At 47.1% G+C, this 23,921-nt stretch overlaps 1 protein-coding gene across 1 annotated transcript in view; it reads right to left on the reverse strand.

Moving 5' to 3' along the window:
• The window catches only part of PKHD1 (PKHD1 ciliary IPT domain containing fibrocystin/polyductin), a 1,684,711-nt gene that overhangs the window by 133,506 nt on the left and 1,527,284 nt on the right, over positions 1–23,921 (reverse strand). The window contains exon 54 of the mRNA XM_069236642.1: positions 18,697–18,784. Coding sequence (XP_069092743.1) covers positions 18,697–18,784 — 88 coding nt within the window. The remainder of the gene's footprint in view (positions 1–18,696; positions 18,785–23,921) is intronic.

A 23,921-nucleotide genomic window follows, 5' to 3' on the forward strand; every position in this document is an offset into this window, starting at 1 on the left:
CCATTTTTTCAAAAACGTGTGTTTCTAATCTTTTGATTTGTCTCTTACATCCTTACAAGTCAACACCCATCAGAAGAAGGGGATTTGGAGGGCCATAGCCCAGAAGGGGTGGACCCTGAGGGTCCCTAGCCAGCAGAGCACCCACTGCCGGAAGAGGTGGGAGGACCTGAGATGCTGGGCCTTGAAGATCATGGAGGTCCAGCTGGGGCTGTCCACCCAACGTGGGCGGGGTGCACATCAGAGCATGACCCCCCTAATAGCCTGTATTCTGACAGTGGCCAACCTGGAGCTTGATGGGCAGTGAGGGGAGCACAGCAGCCACAAGGGAGTGACTACAGAGCATATTCCTGCCTGTCTCATTGCCAAGTTGATATGTTCGATTCTGACATTTCCCCCTGATGACTGGGGATGGGCCATGTGTGACACACAAGATGAGTAACTGTTTGTGTAGGAATGGAATTTGGTGCATACTAATGTGCCTTGCCTATTAGTCCAGGTACACTCCACAAAGAAATTGCTCTCCGGGGACAACACATGGCTGTGTACATTGATCAATCAAGAAATGTTTGTTGTTGTCGTGGGTCTAAATTCTACACAACAGACCACTACTCCTCTGTGTTACAGCCCAAAGAAAAAGAAGTGATGGATCACTGTCCTCAGCCATATGTCTGGTCAAGTGAGTAAAAAGGCATCTGCCCCCCAGAGGCCACTTGTCTTTAGTGTGTCACAAGTGCTGGTGCCTCACTAATGTCTGTCATTTGAAGGTGGCCCTCACACATGTGACAGAGCATATATTGTTCTTTGGGTGCAGCTGCAGATCAATACTTTCCCTTGGTAAGTGGGGAATGTCCTTTGACGTGATTTATGTGCCATCACTGTTGCCAACATCCCTTGTGCCTACATTTTAGCATATGTCCCTTTCTCTTTTTACAAAATGTGTACACTGATGTTTCATGCATGGTCTACCTGTGTTTATTGGATAATTTTTCTGTTCCATTACTTATATGTGCATGCCAACCTGTGTTTGGACTTGGACATATGTAATGGGGCTACATTTCATGTGGTGCCCCAGACAGGAACTTGTCACCATTGATTGTTGGCTCACGCAATCCTCACTCATCATTGCGTGTCATTCGGCATGTATAATTGCAGTAGCAATGAGGGACATGACAGGTAAGACTACAGTTTTGACCCACAATGTGCATTTCCATGCCATTGATGTAGCATCATGTAGGAAAGTGCTGTGCACATGCAAAATGGGGAAGGCTCGTTACCTGACTGTTGGCACACATCATGGAGAGACTTGCAGTTATGTGAGAATCATATGTGGTTGTGTACGGCATTTATCCACAGACATTTGGGTTTGAAGGACCAAAATGGAGACAGTAATGTTGCTTCCCACTGGGCAACATGTTGAGAGCCTTCTACAAGTACTTGGGTCTCTCTAACCTACAAAGGACTAATGGCTTCTAGTGATGCAATAAAAGTATGTGATTGTCATTGTAAGGGGTGTCATACAGTAGAGGTGATTTCCCTGGGCTAGTTGAATCATTGTGATGTGGATTTTAGAGACGTAGCTCCCTGACAATTTGGACATTTTGTCTACAGTGTCCATTTCCATGCCAAATGTGTTGTATATTTGTGCAACATTAATATGACATCCATGACTCCATTAGGACAATTTGCACATGGTGGTGTGCATTGTTGATATGTTTCTAGTGTGACATGAGTATTTCCATGTAATCTTCTTCAGGCTAATGTACTGTTGTCAGCAACATGACAGGATTTTGGAGCATCATTTCTTATTTTTGTGGTATAGTGTATGTGACAATAGATGTATGCATGGCCTTGTGTGGGATCTGTGGGAATGAACTTGGCATTGGCCTACTATTGTATGACAACAGGTAACTGAGGCATGCTCCAAGCATCAAAGGTGATGAGGTTTCCTACTTGTTCAATGGTTACTGTGTTGAACAACTTCACCCATGCAATTGGAGTTGGCTGAGATTCGGATTTTCCTGTGGGCAACTGTTGACAGTTCATGTGGCATGCATGCATATGGTGTGGTATATGTAGGAGTCACTTTGATGTAGTTTGTTGCTGGGGCCTACCTGACGTCATGATAATGTTTGCTAATCACAGCTGTTGCTCAAGTGTGATCAGGAACATGTGGTGACCCTTTTTCTCTTTGTATTTGCAGCATCATCTGAGGCAAGTGAAGGAGACAGGGCGGAACCAAGTGAGGAAACATCTGGCCGCTGTACCTCCAGTAATGACACCATCGACACGGAGGGACCCAGTGACCAAGAGGTTGAGGGGAGTGCCACGGAGGACACAGGATCAACCTCGTCATCTTCAGATCCTACCTCCAGTGGCCACTCCTTAGTGGTGGCGGACCCATCAGGACTTGCTCCTGTGTCATTGTCTGCCACCCCCAGTTCCATCTCCACCCAGTTGGCCGTGCCCGCTCACCCGAGAGGGTGGGTGTCTCCTTCACCCCAGTCATCTCACCCCCAGCCCCTCTTATCCCTGCTGCCCTGAGTGAGAAGGATATTGACCTCCTGAGGATGTCTATAAGGCAGTCAGCCATTGTGAATGCCATCCAGGGATTGGCAAGCCAACTTCAGCAGACAAATGCTTACCTGGAAGACATTTATAGTGACATATCTGGCCTACAGAGATGTTTTCAGGCTGTGGCCTCCTCACTGATGGCAGCAATCTACCCCCCACAATCCTTCCCCCCACCACCCCTTTCTTGCAAATCCAAATTCCCTATTCCCCTACCTGTGCCAATCACACAGACACATCTGCATGCACCCGGATCAACACACACAGGCAGCAGACATGGACACAAACACCACAAGACACATCGGCACGCAGGCACTCAACAGTCACCCACAGACACATCAGTCACAATTTCAACATACACTACCACCACCCCATCAACCCACACACCACAATCACAATACCCCCAGACACCACAACAACACCCACAGACATATCCACCACATCAACCATACACCAATCACCACCCAAATACACAGACACATCCACCACATCCACCATACCCACAAATTCCACCCCAACACACAGAGACACATTCACGATCGCCACAGACACCACCCCAATAGACACACACACAACCACCACTCTCACATCAACCAGCACCTCCACCTCATAGCCCCAAGACATACAAATGCCTACACTCACACACACAAACATCAGACACCACCCAAACACAAGCATATCTCACACACGCACATACTCGAGGCATCAACACCCACAGACAAGATCACCACTCCCTCAACCTTCAAATCCCCAACCCCTTCTGATTACCCTACCCATTTTCCCAAGGAGAGTTTCCTTTTTGACCTTTCCCTTTCCACTGTTCCTTCCACCCACATCCCATACCCAAGAGACTCACATCCCAACCCAGCCCTTCCATATCAAAGTCCTCCCCTGTCACATCTGCCCCACCGCAAGCACCCATACCCCTCCCTCCAGAGAAGAAGCCCACCCCTCCAAAGAAAAAGCTCCCCAAACCCAACCATTGCAAATCTGACCCCACTTCACCCAAGCTTGATCCCTGAGGTGCTTGCCTACCCACTTGACGCCCCTTCCTATGGATGTCCCTTGTCAGTGATTGGAATCAAGGTGGAGCCCAGTACTGTGCATGGACTCAGGTGGACTGGCCAATGGCCTTTGCTCTTCAGCATTTGCTGTAAATAAACACTAGTTGTTGTTTTGTTGGGTACACATTTGTCCTGCCATTACTTTTCTACCTTTTTCTTGTTCCTGAGTAACTTGTGTTGTATGGCTACAGTTGTGTGTGTTTCACCTTGATTGCTGATCCATTTACTGTTGTTTGCAATTTCTGCCTTTGTGGGCAATGGTGGTGTCACCCAAGACAGGGGTAGATGTTCACTGTATGGATATGTGTTTGTTAATCCAATTGGGGTGTCATTGCATTGTGTTATGTTTGATATGGTAAGTATTTCATCTTGTGTTGGCCAATATCAGCATGTATGGTGTTAGACTTGTACCCCTGATATGGACTGTAAATTTGCCTTATGTGTGGAAGCTAGAGTCCACACATGGAGGGTGTTCAATTGCGCTACTTTCCTTTGCATTTGACTAACCATGTGTCCATTTCGATGTGTGCACCTTGTAGCTACTTCATCTAGGCGTATTCCCCATGCTGTTGCTGTAGTATTTGCTTTCTTAACTTGCACTTACAAATCTGGCAGATAAGCATGTCACTTGGCTTTACTATTTGCTTGTCCCTGAGATACATGAAGGGCTAGTTCCTGTGAAAATGGTGTTTTAAGGGCATGTGCAAAGTGAAATGTGTCCCAAGGCAGCATCCTTCCAGGAGTGCTCCTGATGCCCCCATCCCTATTGTGCAGTGTGAGAAACTGGGGCTGATTGCAAGGGCCCCATAACTTTTTGCCCCCATTTTCCACTTTATGCTGGTGTTTTCCTGACTCTGATGGTGCCCTGGGTACTGCTAACCAGTCCCAGGGCCTGTGCTCTGTGTAAAATGGATATGCAAATTAGGCTAATTATAATTGGCTAAGTTAACCTACCTATAAGTCCCTAGTATATGGTAGGGCATGTAGGTTTAGGGACCACAGCATAGGTGGTGCACACCTAGGTGCATTGCTGAGGTGCCCAGTGTCATTTTAAAAGCAAGCCTGCCTTGCTGGCTGCTTTTAAATTAAAGTTATATGCAAATTCGACTTTGGAATTAAAGGTACTTCCAAAGTCTTAAACTACCTTATTTTTACATATAAGTCACCCCTAAGGTGTGCCCTATGTGCCCCTAGGGCTGGGTGCCATGTAACTATAAGCAGGGACTTTATAAAAATAGATTTATAAGCCCTGGTGAGGTAAAAACAGCCAAATTCGTTTTTCCCTCATTGAAGTAAATGGCCTTCATAGGCTAGAATGGGCAGACTTTATTTTAAATTTTAAAGTCTCCTTAAATGTTACATACCAAGAATTTGGTATCAAATTGATTGTTATAATAAATCCCACAACTTCCAGTTGTTGGATTTAATATAACTAGTGCAGGTAAAAAGTTTAGACTTTACCTAAAAAGTTGCCAATTTCAGCTCTGCATTGTTTTTGCTCCTGTGCTCTGATTGGCCAGCCTGCAGCAGCTTCTGCCAGGCTACTTTAATGAGGTGTGAAGTGGCCTGACTTCACACAAAGGAATGTGCTTGGGGGAGAGAATCTCCCCTCAACAGATGGGGAAGCAGGAAGGGGGAGGGCTGCCAAACTGGTCTTCAAAGGCAGAGAAGGACATCTGGAGCACCCAGCAACACCCCCACATCCTGCAACCCCAGACAGCTAGGTGCCCCCTTGATTAGATTAGGAGAGGGCAGGAGAGGGGTGTGTTTATGATTTTTAGCCACACCAGTGGGTGGGCTCAGCCAGATCTCTCCTCTAAAAATCAGATTCATCCATTTTGGATTTTTAGAGACTGTTGCCTTCTGGGATGGATTTTTGCCACACTTCCCAGGAAGTGGTCATCACAGGGGGACGACCCTGTCCCTGATTGGAGGACCAGGGCCCCCCTGCTTTTCACCCAGGAGCAAGGATAAAACTGGCAGACCTGCACCCACGCCTCAGATCCCCTCCAGAATTCAACAAGAAAGGAACTAAAGAAGAAGAAGGACTGCCCTGCTGGACCCCTGGCCTGCACCTGGACCCTGCACTCAGAAGGACTGCACCAGCTGCACACTTGGGCTTCACCACAAGAAGGACTTTGCCTGGCTTCAACTGGTTCAAGGAGGGACTCCCTGTTTGCTACAGGTGAAAAATTGCTAACCAGAGTCCCCTGCACCAACTCCTGAAAGAAGCGACCAGCTGACCACTGCCCAGTGGCCAAAAAGGAGTTTGCGCCAGGTGCATTCTGGGAGTTGAAGTCCGCACCCCCAAGGACCATCACAGAACTTCTGGACCCTTGGGGTGAGCTGTGGACCCCAAAAGAACCTTAAAAGAACATCTGGGTGAAGCCCCAGAAGTTTGGAAAAGATTGGAGAAATTTTAGAAAAAAGCTCCATAAAGTGACCGACTCGACGTGGAAATTCTAGCCGGCTTGCCTCAACCGCGACCCGGCCTGACTTCGTGGTTCGTCCCGGTCAAGAAAAACATCCGAAAAAGAGACTAAGTCCGAACGTAAAAAGTTGACCGGGACCTTCCAGCCATCGTATCCGAGAAGGGCTCCACGGACGTCGGATCAAGATCCAGGTTTACCCCGGTCGAAGGATTTTCATCTCGAAAAAACGACTAAGTCAGAAGGTAGAAATCACCACCGAGGAAACCGACTTCGCGTATCCGGACAAGGGCTCCAGGAGGTCGGATCCAACTGGCAGGTTCGTCCCGGTGAAGAAAAACTTCAAAATAAAGACTAAGTCAGAAGGTAACTTTTTAACCGAGGCCTCCCGCGACCTGTAGCCGAGCAGGGCTCCATCGCGGTCGGCCTGAAAGTTTGACTTTGTCCCGGTCCTGGTGCAACCAGATGACCCGATTGGCGCTTTTTGTTTCTATGCGCTAGAAAATAATAATACTTTAAAAATTCATATCTCCGGTTCCCCTGAACCGATTTTAATCGTTTTTGTGTCATTTTAAAGATAAAAATATAAGCTATTTTTATAAATTGGTTTTGGATTTTTAAACTGTTTCCTGTGTTTTATTTAATTACTGTTTTGTGATATTTGAATGCTTTACACTTTGTCTCCTAAGTTAAGCCTTGACGCTCGTTGCCAAGCTACCAAGGGTAGAGCTGGGATTAATTTACTGAGACCTAACTGTACTTTTGTGGAGGTTAGTGGCTTGTTGCTAGGTGTAGGTACCTACCTGCCCTACCAATAACCCATTTTCCAACATAATTGGAAGCAGCGACGGGATCCTGTACTTGTGTTCAATATCACGTTACAGTTTTAGATAAAACAAATTAAAAATCCTTTAAATTGTCCTAGTGCAAAAATTGTTTTTAATTTTTAATTTTAATTTTTTTTTTTTTTAATTAATTTGGATTAATTTCAATTATTGAATTTTTTTAATTTTTTCTAAATTCTTGTTTCCAATTTTTGCAAAAAGTTTTTGTTGACACAAAACTAGGGAACCATGGAGCTTGATCTGGCTAGCCTACCCACACTGACAGTAGTCCAGCTTAGGGGGTTGTGTATTAAGAGGGGGTTGCCTGCAACCACTAATCTCAGGAAGGAAATCCTGATTAAATCCCTGACAGCATGGGCTGAGGCCCAAGAGGTAGAGACAGAGGAAGCTCCAGAGGAGGAACCAAAAGAGGATGATGCTAACTCTAACCACTCAGGGGAGGAAAGGCATCAGACCCCAAGTGAGGAAGAGGAGGAACGGTCCTCACTGGACACAGTCACTAGGGGCAGACCCAAAGCTAGTGGTAGGAAGAGGGTCCTTTCAGGAGGAGAGAACCCATCCATCAGGGAAAGAGAGCTGGAAGCCCAGCTAGCCTACATAGCTTTGGAAGCAGAGAAGCTGGCCCTAGAGAAGAAAAAGTGGGCATACAAAGAAAAAAGAGATGGAAGCAGCGATAAAGAAGCTGAGGTGTCCATGGGTGGGGGAGTTTGCCCCAGATTACCCAAGGGGGTAGTTCCTGTTTATATAGAGGGGGATGACATAGATAAGTGGCTAGGGGCCTTTGAGAGGGCACTCCAAATGAGAAGGGTTAAGCCTCAATACTGGGGTTCCCTTTTGTGGGAGTTGGTCCCCAACTCAGGGAGGGATAGGCTTCTGACCTTAAGGGGGGAGGAGGCAGATTCATACCCTAGTATGAAGAGGTGCTTAGTCAAGAAGTTTGGTCTGACCCCAGAGCAATATAGAATGAAGTTCAGGGACACCCAGAAGGTCAGTACCCAGTCTTGGGTTGACTTTGTGGACACCTCACTAAAGGCACTAGAGGGCTGGATTATTGGCAACAAAGTAAATACTTATGAGGGGTTATACAATCTGATCATGAGAGAGCACATCTTGACCAATTGTATCCAAGAAAGGTTATGCCAGCATCTAGTGGACTCTAAGCAAACCAACCCTAGAGAGCTAGGGGAGGCAGCTGATGAGTGGTTGAGAACCAGGGTGGTTGTCAAGTCCCAGGGGGGAGACTCCAAGAAGGGGGGGACAGGTCCCCAAAAACCTAAGGAGGGAGGTGGTAAGCCCACCACAGAGACTCCCTCTGTACCCCAGAACCCTAAGAAGGAGGAGAGTAAATCCCACTCCCACTCTGACATGCAGAGACAGGGAGACCCAGGGTTAAAAAAAACTCTTGGACAGTAGGGCTTGCTTTGACTGTCAGCAGACAGGTCACTTCAGAGGAGATGCAGCCTGTCCAAAGAAAGTGGTTAGCACTGGGCTGTCCAGTGTAGCCATAGAGGAGGATTCCTCAGATGATGAAGTCCTCCTAGCATTGTGCTGGGAGACAGGACCAGATGGTAAGCTGGTAATCCCTGAGGGTGGGAGTAGGCACTTCCACCACATTCAAGTGAATGGGATCCCTACCACTGGCCTGAGAGACACCTGTGCCAGTCACACTGTAGTGAGTGACCGGTTAGTGACCCCAGACATGTATGTCCCAGGAAAGACAAAGAAAGTCAGGATAGCCACAGGGGAGGTCACCTCCAAACCTGTAGCCATAGTGCCCCTAGAGAGGGAGGGTATCCTTGACTGGATTAGGGTGGTAGTCAGTGCTGACCTTCCCCTAGATTATATCCTGGGCAATGACCTCCCAGAGGTGAGTCTGGTCACAGATGGGGTGGTCGCCCAGGGCGCCCCCCCAACCCAAAGTCCTGGGGAGTCAGTCCCTACAGTTAGGAGACAGGGGTCCCCAAGAAAAGGAAAGAAGAAAAGGAAGGGTAGGCCACTCTTAAAGAGAGTTCCAGGGAGCCAAAGGCCTTCTGCCCCAGTAGGGGGGGAGCCCAGAGTTGGCACTGGTGAGGCCTCACCTGACCCCAAGGAAGTCCTGAGTAGTCAGGCAGCTGTCCAGATGCAAGGTGTTGCCCCTGCACTGACAGAAGGGAGAGTGGAAGGAGGGTGTCTGCCACAGGAGGTGGTAGCCCCCCACTCTAGACAGCAAGAGGGGTGCCAGGACCCCAAAGATGCCCCTAAAGCAGCTCAGCCACCTGTCAGTGGAGAGCTTAGGGTGTGGTTCTGGGTACTGACAGCTGTCAGTAGCCTCTGCTGGGTGCTAGCCTTCCTGGCAGCACTGTACTTGGCCTGGGAGGCAGACCCCAGGGCCAATAGCAAAGTAGGCCCCCTGACCCTATTGGTCATGGTGGGGTTGCTCAAGTGTTGGGTGACCTCTTTGGGTAAGCTAGGTGTTGCCCTAGCAAAGTTAGGAGTAGGGGAGGTGGGCACCTCACTACCCAAGTTGGCAGAGAGAGAGGAGGAAGACCCCCCTAGAGGGAAGTTTCAGTTTGAAATGGGTCCTTTCATTGTTGGGGTGGGTTCACTACCCAGAGGGAGTGACCCTGACAGGAGGATATAAGGCAGAGTAGGCCCTGCAAAGGGACAGCCAGTTTTCTTCACTGTCTTCCTCGCCTAACAAGCCAGGAAGACTCTCCCAGGGTTGGGCTGAGTCTCCTGGGCGTGTGGGCTGGGGGGGGGGTTGTGTGAGAAACTGGGGCTGATTGCAAGGGCCCCATAACTTTTTGCCCCCATTTTCCACTTTATGCTGGTGTTTTCCTGACTCTGATGGTGCCCTGGGTACTGCTAACCAGTCCCAGGGCCTGTGCTCTGTGTAAAATGGATATGCAAATTAGGCTAATTATAATTGGCTAAGTTAACCTACCTATAAGTCCCTAGTATATGGTAGGGCATGTAGGTTTAGGGACCACAGCATAGGTGGTGCACACCTAGGTGCATTGCTGAGGTGCCCAGTGTCATTTTAAAAGCAAGCCTGCCTTGCTGGCTGCTTTTAAATTAAAGTTATATGCAAATTCGACTTTGGAATTAAAGGTACTTCCAAAGTCTTAAACTACCTTATTTTTACATATAAGTCACCCCTAAGGTGTGCCCTATGTGCCCCTAGGGCTGGGTGCCATGTAACTATAAGCAGGGACTTTATAAAAATAGATTTATAAGCCCTGGTGAGGTAAAAACAGCCAAATTCGTTTTTCCCTCATTGAAGTAAATGGCCTTCATAGGCTAGAATGGGCAGACTTTATTTTAAATTTTAAAGTCTCCTTAAATGTTACATACCAAGAATTTGGTATCAAATTGATTGTTATAATAAATCCCACAACTTCCAGTTGTTGGATTTAATATAACTAGTGCAGGTAAAAAGTTTAGACTTTACCTAAAAAGTTGCCAATTTCAGCTCTGCATTGTTTTTGCTCCTGTGCTCTGATTGGCCAGCCTGCAGCAGCTTCTGCCAGGCTACTTTAATGAGGTGTGAAGTGGCCTGACTTCACACAAAGGAATGTGCTTGGGGGAGAGAATCTCCCCTCAACAGATGGGGAAGCAGGAAGGGGGAGGGCTGCCAAACTGGTCTTCAAAGGCAGAGAAGGACATCTGGAGCACCCAGCAACACCCCCACATCCTGCAACCCCAGACAGCTAGGTGCCCCCTTGATTAGATTAGGAGAGGGCAGGAGAGGGGTGTGTTTATGATTTTTAGCCACACCAGTGGGTGGGCTCAGCCAGATCTCTCCTCTAAAAATCAGATTCATCCATTTTGGATTTTTAGAGACTGTTGCCTTCTGGGATGGATTTTTGCCACACTTCCCAGGAAGTGGTCATCACAGGGGGACGACCCTGTCCCTGATTGGAGGACCAGGGCCCCCCTGCTTTTCACCCAGGAGCAAGGATAAAACTGGCAGACCTGCACCCACGCCTCAGATCCCCTCCAGAATTCAACAAGAAAGGAACTAAAGAAGAAGAAGGACTGCCCTGCTGGACCCCTGGCCTGCACCTGGACCCTGCACTCAGAAGGACTGCACCAGCTGCACACTTGGGCTTCACCACAAGAAGGACTTTGCCTGGCTTCAACTGGTTCAAGGAGGGACTCCCTGTTTGCTACAGGTGAAAAATTGCTAACCAGAGTCCCCTGCACCAACTCCTGAAAGAAGCGACCAGCTGACCACTGCCCAGTGGCCAAAAAGGAGTTTGCGCCAGGTGCATTCTGGGAGTTGAAGTCCGCACCCCCAAGGACCATCACAGAACTTCTGGACCCTTGGGGTGAGCTGTGGACCCCAAAAGAACCTTAAAAGAACATCTGGGTGAAGCCCCAGAAGTTTGGAAAAGATTGGAGAAATTTTAGAAAAAAGCTCCATAAAGTGACCGACTCGACGCGGAAATTCTAGCCGGCTTGCCTCAACCGCGACCCGGCCTGACTTCGTGGTTCGTCCCGGTCAAGAAAAACATCCGAAAAAGAGACTAAGTCCGAACGTAAAAAGTTGACCGGGACCTTCCAGCCATCGTATCCGAGAAGGGCTCCACGGACGTCGGATCAAGATCCAGGTTTACCCCGGTCGAAGGATTTTCATCTCGAAAAAACGACTAAGTCAGAAGGTAGAAATCACCACCGAGGAAACCGACTTCGCGTATCCGGACAAGGGCTCCAGGAGGTCGGATCCAACTGGCAGGTTCGTCCCGGTGAAGAAAAACTTCAAAATAAAGACTAAGTCAGAAGGTAACTTTTTAACCGAGGCCTCCCGCGACCTGTAGCCGAGCAGGGCTCCATCGCGGTCGGCCTGAAAGTTTGACTTTGTCCCGGTCCTGGTGCAACCAGATGACCCGATTGGCGCTTTTTGTTTCTATGCGCTAGAAAATAATAATACTTTAAAAATTCATATCTCCGGTTCCCCTGAACCGATTTTAATCGTTTTTGTGTCATTTTAAAGATAAAAATATAAGCTATTTTTATAAATTGGTTTTGGATTTTTAAACTGTTTCCTGTGTTTTATTTAATTACTGTTTTGTGATATTTGAATGCTTTACACTTTGTCTCCTAAGTTAAGCCTTGACGCTCGTTGCCAAGCTACCAAGGGTAGAGCTGGGATTAATTTACTGAGACCTAACTGTACTTTTGTGGAGGTTAGTGGCTTGTTGCTAGGTGTAGGTACCTACCTGCCCTACCAATAACCCATTTTCCAACATGCAGATATTGTTTGCAATGGCAGCTTTGGAAATTTGTTTCACAAAATACTGTGCATCCCATTGACCTTCCTTTGTGTTGTAATATGGGTGATGTGTGGGTCCATTACAGGGATGTTTAATGGGAGGTGTATTTGTGTTCCATATTACATCCATACATATGTGTCTTCAATCTGCCGACAGTCCATGGCATGTGAGCAATGTGAGGGTGTCAGTTGAATTGGTAGATTTGATGTTACTTTGGTATTGCTGTTGTGTGACACTATGGCCCTCATTTCAACCTTGGCGGGTGGCAACCGCCGCCCGCCAAGTTAAACCCGCTGGGCGGCCGCCACTGCAGCAGCACTCCCGCGGGGCCTATTTGGAGATCCCCGCTGGGCCGGCGGGGATCTCGGCCGTAACATGGGAGTCGGCTCCAAATGGAGCCGGAAGTGTTGCGGCTGTGCGACGGGTGCAGTTGCACCCGTCGTGCTTTTCACTGTTTGCTATGCAGACAGTAAAAAGCTGCATGGGGCCCCCTGGGGCCCGCGACTCTCCTTTCTGCCAGCCTTTTCATGGCGGTTCAAACCACCATGAAAAGGCTGGCGGGAGGGGGACTCATAATCCCCTGGGCAGCACTGCAAGCAGCGCTGCCCTGGGGGATTTAAACCGCCGGGACAAAAGTGGCAGGAAACCACTGGTCCCGGCGGTGCGACCGCAGAGCTTCCGCTGCGGTCGTAATTCCCAAGGAAGCACCGCCAGCCTGTTGGCGGTGCTTCCGACAAAACAGCCCTGACCCCCTATGTTCGGTACAATTCACTGTTCCTGTGCCTAAGATGAGCAGACGCGTGTTATTGTGGAGTGTGGTGGTGAAGTGTCAGTGACCTGCCCAAAGGTGGTGTTTGATAGCTGTGAATGTGTCACTCTTTGTAAATGACGTGTTGTTTGGACTGATATGGTCACGTTTGCGGTAAGCAGCATCATAATGTGTCCAGCCAAAACACTGACTCCGTCGACCTGTTTGGTCTGGCTTGCCAATGCGGTGATCTGAGCTGGCTGGCTGTGCCAGTGGGGCTGCAGCGGTCTTTCCTCTATGGGACCACCAGCATTATAATACGTTGGTGCGACCACCAAGCTGATGGCAGTCGGGCTGCTGCCATGTGGGTGCATGGACTGCCAAACACGTAGTCAGGCCTTAGGTGTAGCTGGCAGTTGGTCTTTGTGTATTCCTCCTACACAGCCATCCAAAATAGGGCACTTAGATGGACCTGGATGGTCCATCATTGGCAGGATGGGAGAGGGTAGCTGGGCACAACCCTACTTACACCTGAATTGGCTATGTCCCTCCTTTACTCAAAAGATTGCATACCCCATGCAGTTAGTCTGAACCAGGGCAGGGAAGGCAGGAAATATGAGTACCGAGCAAATTCTCTAGAAGTTTCTTCCACTTCAAAGAGGTTTAAAAAATAGACCTCAGACACCAACTCTTCAGTATACTTCTGGATCTGTGGAGGACTATGCAAAGAAGAAGACTGGTGTGCTGCTGAAAGGACTGCCAATCTGCTGCCCTGCTGTGCTGAAATGCTGCTGTGCGGCCTTCTTGTCTGGGTGAGAAGGACTCAAACCTGCAACCTGAACCCAGGACCACAAGGACAAGTCTCTTGTAACCAGTACCTGGACTCTGCAACTGTGAGCCCTATTCTGCCAAGTGGTGCCAGTCTAGTCTAGACCTTTGGAAGTGGGCCTAAAGGTGCTCTCCAAGCCCATCTGTGGACCCAGCAGAACTGACACAACCCCCTTGCGGTGCAAACCAGAGCAGAACCAACACATCACCTCTGCTGCATGGACATCCTGGATGAAGGCCTTCACATCGTAAGTCCTTTATTGGTGGCAGCCTCGATAATGATGCAGAACTCCATATCGCAAGCACCACAGCTTCCTCAGAACCAGGTGTGCATGACACATTCGGGACACAGGACTTTGCATTGAAAGCCTCCCTGTCAATGGCCTCCTCAATGACAACGCAGCGCCTTGCACCGCATCCTCGCTGCTCCCTGTAACCAATGCTGCATGACGCTTCTCCAACCAGGATAACCTGCGTGACGCAATCTCGATGTGGGGTCATGCAATGTTCCGCAGCCTGGATTTAAGGTACTCTTGGTCATCTGGCCTACCTGGGTCCGTGCAGTGGGCCTGATCTCCATTGCAGTTGGCATAAACTTGTGACTTTGTCCCAGTCCGGCGCAACCCGATAACCACAGTTGGCGAATTGTGCTTTTTGGTGCTATTTTCACTTAAATCTTTAAAATCATATTCTACTGATTGAATTTTTGTTGTTTTTGTTTTAGTTTTATTTATTAACCTAATTAGTGCGGGTGTCCCACACTCCCCCCTGATGCAGGTCACAACCAGTGGCCGACACCAGGGAGGGGGTTAAAAAAAAAAACAGGAGACATGGAAGATCTTCCGTGTCTCCCAATGTCCCCCCACCAGTCCCTTTGTGACGTCAGCGAGCGGCAAGGCACGCTGACGTCACTATCTGTTTTCCCAATCAGAGCAGGTCTGGAGGGGAAAATGGGCCTCCCTGACGTTCGGAAAGGCGTTGTTTGAAAGAGGAGATTCTCCCCTTTCAAACAAGACCTTTCTGAACAGGTTTCCTGCTCTGCTGCAATCGAGGGCCAGGAAACCCCACTAGACACCACTGATTTCGCTTGGGGGGAGGGTCGGCCCCTTTGGAAAAAAGGGCCGCTCCCCTGGGCATTTAAAAAAAAAAGGTAGGTTTACCCCTAAAAAAGTAATAAACAAATAAATAAATAAAATGACAGGGGTCGCCCGTGAGAAGGGCGGCCCCCTGTGGGGGCAATAATTTTTTTAATAGTTGTATGGTTTCCCTGGCAGCAACTATGGTCCCCCAGGAAACCATACAGCTATTAAAAAAATATATAGATCTATATCTACACATATCTATGTAGAAATGTCTATATATTCGCCACCAGTTCTCTTGCAGTTGCAGCTTGCGTCTTCAAAGCAATGCCCATACTTCAACTGACGCGTTTCAACTGTAGCTTTTAGGCAGCAATAAAAAAGTCAAGTTAGTCTTGTGATTATGTTTCTGCTACAAAAGGATCTGACTTTAGTCTAGTGGCCCTTTTGATGCCATAAAGTAGCACACAAAGGTTTATATGCCTACTGCAAAGATCAAATCTGTATTTTATGTAAATAGCAGAGTTGATTAGTAAAGTCAGCCATTACCTGTGCTATAATACAAATGAAATGTATGTGCGGGGGGCTATGGAGATATGAAGGGCACTTTTTCTGGGTGGTAGTGAGGGAATACGAGGAGGAGGTCATGGGAGTGGGACCACCAATAATGATTGTTGGGCTGGGCGCTAGAGGCGCTAAAGACTGTGACGATTGGTATGTGACAAGGTGAAGTAATAGTGTGTCTTTTTTTGAGTGCCTTGAAAGAACGTGCTACTTGAGGGAAGAAACGAAGGTAAGGTGACCTCTACTGTTAGACGTATCACACACACCCACCAGCAATTTTGTGACTGTCTACGTAGGCTAGTGTTTTAGAGCGAGAGTTTAGAAGGTAGCAGAGATGGCATCTCATTGGGTGACTGCTGCTCAAGCCCTCACTCGGGTTATAGAGGACAGCTCTGACGTAGGATCGGAGACTGAGGCAGCAGATACTAAGACAGCATCTGAGGGATAGGACAATGGCGCAGACTCGGGGAGTGAGTTTTCAGTCGGAGGAGTCCCATTCGATAACTCCTCTTCCATTGATTATGAGGGAGGTGATGAGGACAGTCCTGGTGTCCCTTCGCAAGCACAGTCTGTGCAGCGGGGCTATAGCGGGTTAGCCCAACCCAGAGAGCAGGTGCATGCAGGTGCACAGAGAGAATGCTCTCTTCGGAGTTCCCCAATTTAGTTCAGCCCCAAATTCCACCGCACAAATCATATTGTTGAGACATCAAAATTATCTATCACAAAACAACCTGGTTTTGTAAGGCAGGCACCTGCGTTTTTGGTCCTGGGCTTGGCGGCCATATAGGGAAACCTACCAAACCCAGACATTTCAGGAAACTTGACATCCGGGGGAGTCCACAGAGGTGTGACTTGTGTGGATTCACTAAGGTTTTCTTACTCAGAATGCCCTGCAAAAACTCAATTTTTTCTTGCATTTCTGTCACACATACTACAGGAATATGCTGGGACCCACGAAATTCCTGCCATTGCGTGTTTCCCCATAAGTCCTGATAAAAACGCTACCCCAGTTGAGTGCCTGTACCTACTGCCTGCGTCAGGAATGGATCACCCCAGGGTCAACAGTTGCCCTCATGTAAGGATCAACATTGACCGTTGTGTGATCTATTCCTGCCGCGGGCACTAGGCCTACCCACACAAGTGTGGTACCATTTTTATAGGGAGACTTGGAGGAATGCTGGGTGGAAGGAAATTTGTGGCTCCTCTCCGATTCCAGAACTTTCTATCACTGAAAAGTGTGGAAAAAGTGGGGTGTTTTTGCCAAATATTGAGGTTTGCAAAGGATTCTGGGTAACAGAACCTGGTTAAAATGCCACAGGTTCCCCATCCTGGGTTCCCCTAGGTGTGTAGTTTTGAAAAATGCACAGGTTTGTTAGGTTTTCCTAGGTACGGGCTGAGTTAGACACCAAAATCCACAGCTAGGCACTTTCCAAAAAACACGTGCGTTTTCAATGTAAAAATGTGATGTTTCCATGTTGCGTTTTGGGGCGTTTCATGTCGCGGGCACTAGGCCTACCCACACGAGTGAGGTACCATTTTTATCAGGAGACTTGGGGGAATGCTGGGTGGAAGGAAATGCGTGACTCCTCTCAGATTCCAGAACTTTCCATCATCGAAATGTGAGGTAAAAGTGTTTTTTGGGTCAAATTTTGAGGTTTGCAAAAGATTCTGGGTAACAGGACCTGGTCAGAGCCCCACATGTCACCTTATTCTACATTCCCCTAGATGTCTAGTTTTAAAAAATGTATAGGTTTGCTAGGTTTCCCTAGGTGCCGGCTGAGCTAGAGGCCACAGACCACAGCTAGGCATTTTGCAAAAAACAGATTAGTTTTCTTTGGGAAAATGTGATGTGTCCATGTTGTGTTGTGGGGGATTTCCTGTTCCACCTGCTCCAAGCAAGTCAAATGCACAGAGCGAGTTGAGAGAGGCAGAAGGGAAGGTAGGGGAAGAAAAGGAGGATTGCTTTTGGCAGCTGGAACATCAAATACTCCTGCTTTGCCAGAATTTGGGGTAGAGCAGTGAGAATAAGGCTTGGCTGTTTTTACAGCCAAAGCTTCATGTGATGTTAATGGCAGCTGGTAAAATCAGGACTATGAAAACCATGCGGGGGAGCACCCGGCGAGTTATCTCACTCAGGGATAATGCTCCATATGATTCACAGTTAGGCAGGACTGGCTTTAGCGCTGGTGGCGCCCGGTGCGACAATCATTTTTGGTGCCCCCCGATGACCACCTCCTCAGGTGCCCTTACTACCACCTGGCAAAAGTGCCCCTCATCTCTCCATTGGCCCTCTCACATATAATTTATTTATTTTAAAGCGCATGTAAAGGATAGCTTTACTATTGCACTCAGCTATCCACATAAAATACAGATCGGTTCTTTGCAGCAGACATATTAACCCTCTGAGCTACTTTATGGCGAGTCAAAACTGCCACTAAACAAAAACTCATCTCTCTCTTTCTAGCAGGAAGATTAATCACAATAGCAATGTTGAGATTTTGATTGCTTCCTGAAAGCTGGACACACAAGGAACTTTGCACTGCAACAGGTGTTTTAAAATCGAAAGTTATTGCTCAACATGACGCCCCCTCTCAGTTCAGTGCTCCCCTTCCAGGTTAGCGCACAGTGCGGCCGCACCAGTTGCGCCCCCCTAAAACTGGCCCTGTAGTTAGGCCTTAAGTTTTAACACGGTGCACACAGTAATAAGGTTCTTTTCAAGAGTAATTCATTCTTATATCTAGAAAAGTAAAATCATATTCACAACATTTCAGAAAAGGCTGACCAAAATGATGAAAGGTTAAAGTTATGAGTATCATCAGGGCGAAACTTATTTAGACATGCACACAATGTTAGGTGGGAGGCAGGGATAGGTGATCAATACAATTATTATCCTGAAAGGATCTAGGAGTGGACCATTCTTCAGCTGAATATTTGTCTCAGATCCCAATATGATCAGAAAGTTTTGTTTCATGTCATTGGCACAGTATTTATAGAAAAATTTCCAAATAGATATTATGGAGCTGTAATGCATGTGTTGGGTCACACTGGTGATCCAGACTACAGGGGAAATCAAAGGTGGACGGAATGGCCCCAATATATGCAAACAGTAATCTATCTAAAAATACTTTAAACATTTTACAATTTAATTAACATAATTCACATCAATATGCATTTGTTACGATTTTACATTTTTACTTTTTTATTATTAGTAAAACTCAAATCTATGCATGCCAGAAGAAGACTTTCAAACTGGAATCATTTTAGCAATCCGAATGCAAGAATTAGACTCAAAGCAGTACAGTACATATTAAACTACCTGTCATTTCCAGGTGCAATGTCTGCTCCAAGCTGGGTCCATGTCATTTTGGGGTGAGCACTGTGAATTTGCAACTTTCCGAAAACACCTGTGGTAAGCAGATGCATGGTGAGATCAATTAGCATTTGTCCCATGCGAACTTGTAAACTATGTTCATAGGCATACCTCAACGTTTTTATTATGAATCAGCATAGATTTGTTCAGTTTATTAATACATTCACTGACTTGAAAGATGCATTGTTCTTTCTTAAATATGAGAAGCTCAAAGAATCTAAAACCTTCCTCCATGGTAAATCAGCTAAAAAACTGATAAAGATCCTGAATGATGCACCATTTTGCTGATCTTTGTATGCATTATTACCACTTGGTCTCTTTCTGTGATTAGAGGTTTGGTGACAGTGACTAAGGAGCGAGAGCACATGGTCATCATGAGTATCATGATGGTTGACATAAGTCCAGGGGACCACTACCCTATTTCATTATGTACCTGGTGAGGTGCATCAGCACACTGACTGACACCTAGTCCACTGATCTAAAATGAAGTGAAATGTTCAACCCAGTTTCACCATTTTAGGCCCCTCCTCCTGTGTGGGAGGGGACAATGGGGAACTAATACTCAGAATGCCTCCAGTCTTTCTCTCAAATCTTCAGCTCAGCTTTTGTACTGCAGTAGGCTGTAGTTGAGAGAACTACACAACAATTGTTGGACCCATGGACCCAACAATTTACTGATCTGGCATCAGTGACTGAGATAAATTCTATTAATCCACGTTGTAGTTCATGCCCTAAGTGTGATGGGTATGCACAGCTGTGGGTCCTGTGGGTCCTGGCCTCACTGTGCTACAGACCTAAAGCTGTACCTCGCTGACAAAGCCTAATTATGCTGAAACTGGCCTGAGGTTGCTCCTATTCCCATCAGGAGGTAACCTGGCCTAGCAATTTGGGCTGGACTCTTGATACTGAAGCAGGACCAAGACTGGTTTGCATATGGCAGGTCTCTGGCTAGAGTAGTGCAAAGGGTGAGAAACAATGAAGTGTGCCAATGGCATTCTATCGATCTCTTTGTTGTTTGTTTCAGAAAATTCTCCAAGTGTTGCCTATATGTGTAGCTTGTGCTCGCTGTACTGTAGGGCTCAAGCTGTACCTCACTGACAAAGTCTGAGGTTGCTTGTGGGATGGGATCTGGCCTGGCAGTTCTGGATCGAGTGTTCCTGTTTGAGCAGAACTAAGATTGATTTGCATATGGTTGGCTGTGTCTAGAGGGGGGCAGAAGGTGAAAAACAATGGACTGGAATGCTGCCCACGTGATCCCTAGCAGGTTAAATTAATTTGGGAATGTCATCCATTACATAGCTGTTTGTTGTAGTAAATGACCTAAGTGCAATGAGTATGCTCAAACGTAAGACCTAATTACAAGAGGGGAGGGAACACACTGCCACTCATCCCAGCACAGTTCATAAGCACCAACTCTGGTGAAAAACTACAGCTAATATTCAAGTAAGCGTAAACTATGCACTGCATTTACTACAATGCAAAGGGGCAAACTATGCTGTGATGTGAGGCTGTGTACTCCCATCCCCCTTCTTGTTAAAAGGCTCCCTTGAGTCAACAAGTTGATGAGCTTTTGGAGATGCACCTGTGCACCAGTGAGAGGTACGGAGGCATGAGAGAACTGTGGCAGCATTCTCAGCAACCCCTGATGAAATTTATTTTTGATCTCTACTGATGAAGAATAAAATCCAGACACACATGTCTAGAGATGTACAGCACTATCTGAACCAACTCTGGTGAAAACCTAGAGCTAATATGCAAGTAAGCACAAACTTTGTACTGCATTTGCCACAACTGAAAGGGCCAAACTGTGCTGTGATGTGAGGAGGATGCTCCCATCCCCCCTCTGTTTAAAAAGGCTCCCTTAAGCCAACAAGTTGATGAGCTTTTGAAGATGCACCTGTGAGCCAGTGAGAGGTACTAAGACCTGTAAAGACTGTCAGAGCATTCTCAGCAACCACTGATGATTTTTGAGGGTGGGGGGTCAGGGTGGTTTAGGTTCAGGGGTGGGGGTTGGGGGGTCCGGGCATTTTTAGTTTTAGGGCCGGGAGTGGTGGGTCGGGGTATTTTTAGTTATTGGGGGTGGGGGGTCGGGGTGGTTTAGGTTTAGAGGTGGAGTGGGGGGTTGGGGCATTTTTAGTTTAAAGGGTGGGGGTCAGGGTATTTTTCGTTTTTAGGGGTGGGGGGTCAGGGTAGTTTAGGTTTTAGTGGGGGTGGTGGGCTCTGGTAGTTTTAGGGGTGGGGGTAGTTTAAGTTTTAGGGGTGGGGGTTGGGGTAGTGGTAGAATTTTTTTTAGCGGTGGGGGTGGGGGGTTGAGGTACGATTGTGTTAGGGGTGGGTGGTGGGGTGGGGGGAATCACATGCTGGAACCACGTGAAAAATCGTTGTTAAGGCATTCGTGGTAAAGGCATTCATGGTAACAATGTGGTCGTTGTTCCGACCGCGTTGTTTAGGCTTGCGTGGTTCCAGCATGCGTTTCTCCGACTCCTATTCGTGCCTTTAGGTAGCGTTATGTGGTTCTGCTTTAGCTCCATAATTGCCCCAAAAGGAATGGAGTGCAGCCGCATATAACTGCCACCCCTCTGCACTGATGTCCAGTTTCTTGTCTTTTCTTTTTTTGCAACCTCAAATACGGAGTGTGAACAATTGTTGATAACAGTGTGCTGAACAATAAATTGGGCCATTCTTAGATGTGAAAAGGAGTCCACTCCAGAGAGAAGGGAGGCAGTAGTGCAGTGAACAATATGCAGTTAGAGACAGTTCCAAACTGAAAGAGAGTTAAGTAACTTGTTTTTCTGATGAATATTTCTAACTGTAGCTTCCTCACCTTAGAACAGATACCAAAGTAGGACCTCGCTATGGTGGAGAATCCGAGGAGCGGGCTCAGACCAAAATGTCTAGCATAATCAAACTGGAGAAGTGTCCTTCTCACCAGACCTGACTGTCAGAGTATGCACTAACACCCACACCGCAGTTAAGCAGATGTGAAGGACAGGCATCCATCGCTCCATTGCAGTTGTAGTGCCGTTGGCCCTGGTGTAATAGGCCCTTATACTAGGGACTGTTTCTTGGCCAGTACGTAGCTAATCTTAATACAAATAACTATTCACCTTTACAGAGTCGTCTTCTGCGCAGACTTAGCTTTCTTTGGTCCAGGGAACCCCACAAAAAGTTGATCAGTCACACAATGAGCATTGGTACTATTCATGTAAGATCTACCCGATGAAGCTTCTTCTTCTCTTTTAAGGGATAGAGGGGAGCAAATGATGGATTGCCCAATGTGCAATGTAGTCATGTATTTTGGTAGAAAGGCCAGCTGAGTCCTCAGCACCAATTTGTCTGGAAACATATGGTGTAGGGTGGTTACCTTGACGGTGCCTGCAGTTCCCTCATGCAATTAGCATGAGAACAACAGTCTTCAGTGTCAGAAGACACAGTAAGCAGCTATGCATAGGCTCAAAGGGCATACATCTGAGGAACATTGACACCAAGTTAAGTTTCAATTGTAGCATCACAATTGCCTGGGAGGAAAAGTTTGTCAAAGTTTTAATAAATCTTATTTCAAAAGCTGATTTAAACAAGGACAGTTGGTCCGGCACACAGAACAAGGCCTATCATCCTTTCAGTGAGCCTATTGAGCTCACTGAAAGGCTTTCCTGGGCTAATGGAAACACAAACAACAGAATGGTCAACAATTTTACCTGCAAGGCATCAGTGCCTCAGGCACCACACCAGGTTACACATTTGTCCCAATGTCTGGCATAACTGGATATTGCAGATGGGTGTCAGATAGCAGGGATGACATCCAACACTTCAAGCATCAACTAAATGCACTCAATTGGTGCTGCCCAGTCTCCACACATGGAGGTATAAATTGCATAGATTTGGATGGACCCTGCCCTGCTACTGGTAGAAAAGGTCCTCACGAAGTGGTAGCCTGATCAGAGGACAGATAATCATGTCCAGCAATCCCAGTAACTATACTCTTTGGACCAAATCCAGGCAAACTATAATGGCATGGGGCTGGCTGCTCTTGAACTTTTTCAGAATGTGGGGCACAAGAGGTAGTGGTGCGAAGGGCTAAAGAAGTCCACCTGTGGTAAGCAGATGCATGGTGAGATCGATTAGCATTTGTCCCATGCGAACTTGTAAACTATGTTCATAGGCATGCCTCAACGTTTTTATTATGAATCAGCATAGATTTGTTCAGTTTATTAATACATTCACTGACTTGAAAGATGCATTGTTCTTTCTTAAATATGAGAAGCTCAAAGAATCTAAAACCTTCCTCCATGGTAAATCAGCTAAAAAACTGATAAAGATCCTAAATGATGCACCATTTTGCTGATCTTTGTATGCATTATTACCACTTGGTCTCTTTCTGTGATTAGAGGTTTGGTTACAGTGACTAAGGAGCGAGAGCACATGGTCATCATGAGTATCATGATGGTTGACATAAGCCCAGGGGACCACTACCCTATTTCATTATGTACCTGGTGAGGTGCATCAGCACACTGGCTGACACCTAGTCCACTGATCTAAAATGAAGTGAAATGTTCAACCCAGTTTCACCATTTTAAGCCCCTCCTCCTGTGTGTGAGGGGACAATGGGGAACTAATACTCAGAATGCCTCCAGTCTTTCTCTCAAATCTTCAGCTCAGCTTTTGAACTGCAGTAGGCTGTAGTTGAGAGAACTACACAACAATTGTTGGACCCATGGACCCAACAATTTACTGATCTGGCATCAGTGACTGAGATAAATTCTATTAATCCACGTTGTAGTTCATGCCCTAAGTGTGATGGGTATGCACAGCTGTGGGTCCTGTGGGTCCTGGCCTCACTGTGCTACAGACCTAAAGCTGTACCTCGCTGACAAAGCCTAATTATGCTGAAACTGGCCTGAGGTTGCTCCTATTCCCATCAGGAGGTAACCTGGCCTAGCAATTTGGGCTGGACTCTTGATACTGAAGCAGGACCAAGACTGGTTTGCATATGGCAGGTCTCTGGCTAGAGTAGTGCAAAGGGTGAGAAATGATGAAGTGTGCCAATGGCATTCTATCGATCTCTTTGTTGTTTGTTTCAGAAAATTCTCCAAGTGTTGCCTATATGTGTAGCTTGTGCTCGCTGTACTGCAGGGCTCAAGCTGTACCTCACTGACAAAGTCTGAGGTTGC

The sequence above is a fragment of the Pleurodeles waltl genome, chromosome 5 (assembly GCF_031143425.1).
Source record: "Pleurodeles waltl isolate 20211129_DDA chromosome 5, aPleWal1.hap1.20221129, whole genome shotgun sequence".
NCBI lineage: Eukaryota > Metazoa > Chordata > Amphibia > Caudata > Salamandridae > Pleurodeles > Pleurodeles waltl.